Genomic DNA, 6,759 nt, shown 5'->3' with positions numbered 1-6,759 from the left:
TCAGGAATCCGTCGCAGGAGCTTGACGCGCAAGGCCGGTCGGAGTTGCAGATCCGAGAGTGTGGCTAGCGTCTGAACCGACGCGCGCAGATTGGCCTTGGACCTGATTCTCAAGATCGCCAATTCTGTCGGCCAACTTCATCACGTCCTTGATTACCTTGGTCAACTGTTTGTCAAAGTGCTCGGTGACATGAGCCAGACCAGTTCCGTCGATTGCAAATGGCAGAGGCGCTGGGGATGCCAGGAACCATGCCCCTAGGGCGACAAGACCCGCCTCGATGGATTGATTCATTTCGTTTTTCGGGTGGCAAGCTCGGAGAGCGGCGATACGAGCATGCTCAGGCAATTGGAATGGCTGCCCTGATTCCTTGAGAGCCAGCTGCTTTTCGATGAATCGTTTCACCTGCCTGACAGAACGACCCGTGGCATAGTTTGTAGGCTTCGACTCTGCATGATTTTTATGGATGTCATCAATCCACTGGAGAATCTGTGTGTAGCCCTGGTGGCCGGCCCAGCACTGTAGGCGCTCATGGCAGATATCCAGAGGAGCAATTATCTCGGAAGACATATATGCATTGCGGCGTTTGTGGTTCTGAGTCCCCATGGACTCCTCGTACTCTGCGAAAACAAGAGCAAGGTTAGTAATTTCCAACGTAATCAAGACTTATAACGGCATGGAAGGGAAGGTGAAGTTATCAGACGTATCTGACTCCTCAGTATAAATACGAAAGCTACCAGGATCAACAACAACTTCCCGAGGGAGGCGACCGCCACATCCTCTCCAGGCAGCTCGATGCACAAAATGGCGTCCTACGGTCACTGTGATGCGATCTTTCCTTCCTGGTCAAGAATTTCGACGGCAGTCTCAGTGGCCTTTTTGACCAGCTGGAGAGCAGTGAGTTTGCCCTCACCGGGAATGTTGAGGGATATGAGACGCGACGTGACTTTGTTTATGCCTTGGGTCACAGGGCCAGCCGGGAAAGACACATCAAACCACTCCCCGCGCACACCCCCGTGAGGATTCTCTCGTCCATGGGGACCGGCGTAGAAGGCAGGCGTCACATATCCAGGCCTGAGCTCTGCTGCCTCACGAAGATCAACAGGCATATCAGTTCCTGCAATTACGGTGAAAGCGACGCCGTAAACTTCATCGCCCTTTCGACCAAAGCCGAAGCGAGCTTGAAGCTGCGGGGGCGTGAACACATCGTTGTTGAGGATGGCAGGAAATTGCCGACGGTGTTGGCAGTGAGGAGCTTGTCGCTGTTCAAGTCCGATTGACCGCAAAACTTCACACTGTTGAAGAGTTTGACGGCGTTGTGGCCATTGATGCAAGTCCTAAGCAAAGCCTTGGCGTACTCAGGAACGTCCATGGGGATGATGTCGTCGGAAAGTGATGAGATAGTACAGCAGTTAGGATGGAATCCCACAAGAACAAATGGGTTTGGTAGCCAAGCCTACCTTGGGCCTGGCCAATGCCTGGCTGGCCAAGCTGGACGTCGTGACTGTCCTTGAGATTCATCTCCTGAGGATTGTGTTGTCAATACTGTCACTTTTGACTCGAGTTTAACTGAGAAATCACCAACCTGATGCTGCGAGGGACGCTTCACCTTCAATAACTGAGATGAAAAAGATGGATGGATGGCAAACACGGCAATCAGACTTTGAAACCCTGCGGTCCCGAAGTTGGCTTGAGATTTCACGTGTTGTGTCGGTGCAGCTTGGGAGGACAGAGGTGAAAGAGGGAATACCAAGAGAAAAAGAGGACCGGCGGGCAAAAGCAAAAGGTGTTGTGTAGGGGAGTTCTGTTTGTGGGGGAAGGGAATTTTTGTTTTGGAAGAGGAAGTGGAGAGTAAACATATTCTCATCCTCAACTCCTGACCAATGACACTTGGTTCAGGCCAAATATCGGATTAATATACTGTTCCCGGGGCAGGACAAGGACTTGGAGTACACTGATTCATACCTGAGGCACCTAACCGCATCAGAGAGTTCTTTAAAAGAATGCCAGTGACGATAACACTCGTCTCATGCAGGACGGCCACCTGGATCCCAGAGAATGCCGGGGTATCATGCGAAAACCTCTGATCGAGCGCATGTAACATGACGTAAGAAATGGAAGAATCAATCGCAAAGAACAACGTCGAAAAGTAACCAAGTACGATCATTCTGCTCCAAAGGGGAATGAAAGTCCATTCACGGAACTATGGTGCACCGTAAACCCCTCCCTTATCCCATTTTTCCTGCCAGACCGTGTCCGTGTAACACCACCATATCCCAAGTCTCAATGACGTTTTCCCCATTCCGCCCTGGTACCTGCTTTCCCTCCTGTCAACAATTGGCCCAACCTTGGAATTCCCCCTGATGTAAGGGAGCGTTTCTGACCTGTGTGATCTCCCACCAGATGTCTGTCCATCCTGCCGTCACAGCAGTGCCATATCTATTTTCCTGGACAGGGCCGATATCGCTTTTAGTTTCATCCAGCACTGGCCAGAGTTTCCGAACAGCTCGTCAAGCTCGTCCTCGAATGGGAACTCGTCGAAGATGTCTGGGTGTGAGGAGACGCAGTCGGGGGGTGGGACGCCCATGAGCGTGATCTCATCCCATGAGTGCTTCGCCGCGATTTCATTCTACCTGCCTAGACCAAGCATGATGGCATGAAGGGCTTCAGCAGTGATGAGCTGCAGAGGAGGTTGCTCAGGTGCCTCTACGAAAAAGAAAATAGGGACTGCCGGCACATGGGCTCTGCGTGCATCCTCTAGGATCTGGTGGGTTGTGCGTGCTGCCTTCAGGGCCTTGGGAGGAATGACGGGCAGGCGCGCCAAGGTATAGCAGGCGTACGGGTTGTCGGGGTGCCACGGACCCGTCAGAAGAGCAGGCGTGACGTAACCAGGGTAGAGCCGGATGGCGTGAGAGATGTCGACGAAGATGTTCGTTCCAGCAATGACGCTGTACGCGGTGCCGTAAAGCTTGTCGTTCACATGCACAAAGGTGAAGCGTGCCTCAAGGCGAGGAAGTGTCCAACCATCGCTTTCTTTGTCATCGGGAGCTGGGCACCACTCTGGTCGGTGACCCGCTGCAAGGCTAGACTTGGAACCGGGGCCGGCAAGTCCGCAGCTGATGACAGCCCGGAGCTGACGCTCTGCCTCGGCTCGGTTGTCGCACATGTTGAGAAGCTTTTGGATGATGCTCGGGGTCGTAACGCTGTTGTCCGCGTCACGGACCAGCGGGATGAACAGGGGATGGTCGTTCTCGGTGGCACGCGGCTGGTCGCCGCTGGCGTCGGTCGACTTGTTTTCCATCACTGTTTGAAAAGCGAATGTCAGTGATAATTCTCGGCTATCAGGCTCGAGAATAACATCGATGCTTACTGGATATCACTTGAGTGCTGAATCGATTATGGGATCAGGTTGTGGTCGCTTGGTTGTTGATGAGTTGAAAAGCGAGGGGAAAGCAGAGAAGAGAAAAGCCGTGTGTGTCAATTTGAAGAAAACGCAAGAAAGAGAGGTCGGGAAAAGGAAAACCCTATCTCGAAGTTAAGTTCTTTGTGAGCGTCGGCGTGCCCAAAGTCCCCCATGACCCCTTTCCCGACCACAAGCATCTTTTCGTTCCAAACCACTTTGAAACCATGAATTCACACCAGGAAATCTTGTGTGTTTACTATTAGAACATGCACCGCTCAACCACCCAAATACACCGGAACCTCCTGCTTGTAGTACTTGGCATGAACCGCCGTCTTATTCCCCACCTCGTCCAGTTTCCGCCGTTGTAGCCTCTCCGCCCGTCGGATCTTATCCACCTCTCGTTTGTGAGCAGCAAGCACTGCCCTCCGCTCCGATTCAGAAAGGCGCGCCAAGGCCATCTGATCACCCACTCTCAACCGCGAGAATTGAGCTGTCAGTGCTTGGGCTCGGCGGTCTTTCTTGGTCAAAGCCTGTGCGACTGAAGTTCCCTCAGTGGGAGTCGAAATCACGTTGGCATCTGCGGTCTCAGAAGGCTCCGGCGCTGGCAGCGCGGATTTACCGTTTCAAAGCCTCTCGCGCGTCCTGGACCCAGAAGAGCCTTCGCCCACCCTCTCAGGTCTGCGTGTAAGGAGTTTCCCTGAAGGAAGTCTCAAGGTTTGCTCATCCGGGCTAGCCTGAGCCTGCACACCTTGCGATTCCATCACCTCCTGGTCATAGAACATTTTCGTCTCCTCAGACACGTCAAAGCGGCAGTGCCCTGTCGAGACCATGTGCTGTTGGACGGCCTCAACCGTGCGTCGTCGCTTGCCGCAGCAGATGCACTCGCGGTAGCTGAAGATGACCATGTGAAGGAACCAGAGAAGGGTTTGCAAGTCGACGGCGAGGGATGATTGGAATGGAATCAGGAAACTGTGCGTCTGGCGCATGTGCGTGAGATTGTTGTCCAGGTCGTCGCTGGTGTAGTCGCAGAAGAGACAAGCTCCGGGGATGAACTCGACGCCGTCCGTGTCGGATGGGTCAGGGGTATCGTCGGACTCCGAGTCCAAGTCCGAGTCGGAGGCGGAAGCATCCTTGTCCTTGAGCTCATTTTCATCATCCACGGCCGGCGACTCTAGCTCTGGTTTCCTTGATGTCTGTTTCCGAGCTTTCTGCCTTGAAGCTGGTCGTTGCAGCTCAATGTCTGGTGGTGTGATGCTAACCCCTGGCTCTGCTACCTTGCACCGGATCTTGTACACACTTCATAGGTATTAGTTGAGGCTCAACACAACTTCATAGTGTGTCTGCAACTTACTGCCAGTCGCTTTTCGCGTGTTGACGTTTTTCCTCATGTGTCTCAAACGTCAAGTCGCACAACTTGCATTCCAGGAGTGCCGCCGTGGACATCTCAGGTACCAGGGTGGGGTTAGGGTTGGGGTTCAGACTGGTTGGGTTGGTCCCGCCGCTAGTATCTTGGACGCCATCCATGGCTGTGTCTTGTTCTAGATGTTTGGCGCTTTGTTTAAGGAGGATTCGAGTAGGAGAGTATCTTGGATTTTAGTTTCATGCGCTGGGAGAATCGAAGATGTCTTGACCGTCGTGAAGCTACTTGGGAGGCGTTAGCTTCTTTAAATGCTGTCGCCTGTCTCACGTGACGGTGAGACGGTTTGGACGTAGCGCCAAGGTGGGTTCCACAGCAGCTGTGGCTGAGGCCATTGTTGCAGATGAGATGGGATGATTCATCGTGAATCATAAGCCACTCAAACTCAATTCATAGCTTGGGGTGGAACTGCCGCTCAACCCTCAGCTGAGCAATATGTTTACTTCCCCATGGTGGCAAAAAGAGTCAACAAATCCATGACACAAACTTTGAACTTTGAACGGATACAATTGTGGACTGGGTGATGGTGTCGTAGCCAAGAACGCCTACCCAAGGATCAAACCTTGGCCAACAAAGCCCAATTCCTAGACAACAACCTCGATAGCACTTGGCATCAGCTTTCAAGTCGTCAAACAACGAAATAGATCTTATTCCCCTATCCAACATAAACCCCCAGTTTGTCTCAGGCCATGGTTCTCTACTCCTTGATAAACTCCTCCACCAACCTCGCTGCCACTTCCGCCAGCCCAAAGCTGTGGATGTACCCTCCAATGGTAGTTCCGTACGCGTGAACCACCTTGTCGGTGCCAATGACCTCCTTCTCTGCCCTCACACCAGCGGGACGGAGAGGACGGAAGCCGACGAGATCCTCCACGATGGTGTAGTCAGCCGGATTGGCAGACGGGAAGTGCTCCGGCAGGTTTTCATGAACGCGGGTGATGATCTGTCTTGTCAGCTTGCTGCATCCAGGATCAGGGGGGCATCAAGAAACTTACATCCGCCCTCGCCGCCGCGCGGTTCTCCTCAACATTGAGAAACTCCGACACACCGCCCAGCACAGTCGTCCCGTCGCCACGACCAAAGACGTACGTGTACACTCCCGCACCACGGCGGACGAACCCGTGCTGAAAATCGGATTTCACGACCACCACATGGGTGCGATCCGTAATGATCGCCGAGTCCTTCACGTCTGTCAGCGTAGCCGACGCGCCGCCCGACGCGTTGACAATCACTGCCGGCTTGGTCCCGCCAAGATGGCTGTGCAGCTCACCCAGGGCCGAGATAGTCGGGATGCGGACAAACTTCACTCCTTTCGCCTCGAGCGTCTTCCGCAGCCAGGGGAGGAAAACGCGCGGGTTGACCACCACGCTGCCATATTTCACCGTCGTCTCCTTCGCCCCGTCCGATTCCGGCCCAGCAGAGACGACCGCGTAATCCGGCACCCTGCCCGCGAACCAGAGCGGATCGGCTGGTGTGCCGGCCGCGGAGGCGGGGACGGGAATGATCTCTGTTTGGTCAACCGTCCGCACGCCGGTTTCTTGGGTTGGGTAGGCGGCGGCGATCTTCCGTAGCCGGGTCAGAGCTGCTAGTTGGGTGTCTTGCTCGTTGGGAGGGCCGCCGAGGGGGACCCAGCCTGCGCAGGCCCTGGATGAGAGGTTAGTATTGACATGAAAGATGAAGATGGTTGATGAGAAAGGAGGTGTTTACCATGGGCTGGCCCAGTCCTGCGTAGGCTCATCGCCGGGGAGGTTGCGGGCGGCGATGGTGATGCTGTACTTGGTTTCGGACTCAAGGAGGACAAGGGCCGTAGAGAGGCCGATGATGCTTCGTGGATGTCAGTATGGTATCTCAATGATTGTAGCGGAGGCTCTTACCCGGCTCCGAAGATGGTGATATCGGTCATGGTGAAAGAGAGATGAGGATGCTGAGGCAATGGCTAGGT

At 54.1% G+C, this 6,759-nt stretch overlaps 4 protein-coding genes across 4 annotated transcripts; all 4 read right to left on the bottom strand.

Annotated features, from left to right (window-relative positions):
- Positions 1-1,518, bottom strand: VTJ04DRAFT_10415 (uncharacterized protein; the record flags this gene model as incomplete). Its single annotated transcript, XM_069358152.1, has 2 exons — positions 1-617; positions 1,458-1,518. The coding sequence occupies 2 exons, from the start codon at positions 1,516-1,518 to the stop codon at positions 1-3; spliced, it is 678 nt and encodes a 225-aa protein (XP_069215149.1).
- A 1,108-nt stretch (positions 1,519-2,626) lies between these two features.
- VTJ04DRAFT_10414 (uncharacterized protein) lies at positions 2,627-3,298 on the bottom strand (the record flags this gene model as incomplete). Its single annotated transcript, XM_069358151.1, has 1 exon — positions 2,627-3,298. The coding sequence occupies one exon, from the start codon at positions 3,296-3,298 to the stop codon at positions 2,627-2,629; it is 672 nt and encodes a 223-aa protein (XP_069215148.1).
- A 725-nt stretch (positions 3,299-4,023) lies between these two features.
- Positions 4,024-4,924, bottom strand: VTJ04DRAFT_10413 (uncharacterized protein; the record flags this gene model as incomplete). Its single annotated transcript, XM_069358150.1, has 2 exons — positions 4,024-4,696; positions 4,752-4,924. The coding sequence occupies 2 exons, from the start codon at positions 4,922-4,924 to the stop codon at positions 4,024-4,026; spliced, it is 846 nt and encodes a 281-aa protein (XP_069215147.1).
- Positions 4,925-5,514: 590 nt separating this feature from the next.
- Positions 5,515-6,720, bottom strand: VTJ04DRAFT_10412 (uncharacterized protein; the record flags this gene model as incomplete). Its single annotated transcript, XM_069358149.1, has 4 exons — positions 5,515-5,760; positions 5,813-6,461; positions 6,525-6,641; positions 6,692-6,720. The coding sequence occupies 4 exons, from the start codon at positions 6,718-6,720 to the stop codon at positions 5,515-5,517; spliced, it is 1,041 nt and encodes a 346-aa protein (XP_069215146.1).
- Positions 6,721-6,759: the final 39 nt, after the last annotated feature.

This window comes from Mycothermus thermophilus (assembly GCF_041956435.1).
Source record: "Mycothermus thermophilus strain CBS 625.91 unplaced genomic scaffold VTJ04scaffold_7, whole genome shotgun sequence".
NCBI lineage: Eukaryota > Fungi > Ascomycota > Sordariomycetes > Sordariales > Chaetomiaceae > Mycothermus > Mycothermus thermophilus.
Note: the sequence above shows the minus strand (reverse complement) of the source record. Positions and strands in the feature narration are given on the sequence as shown.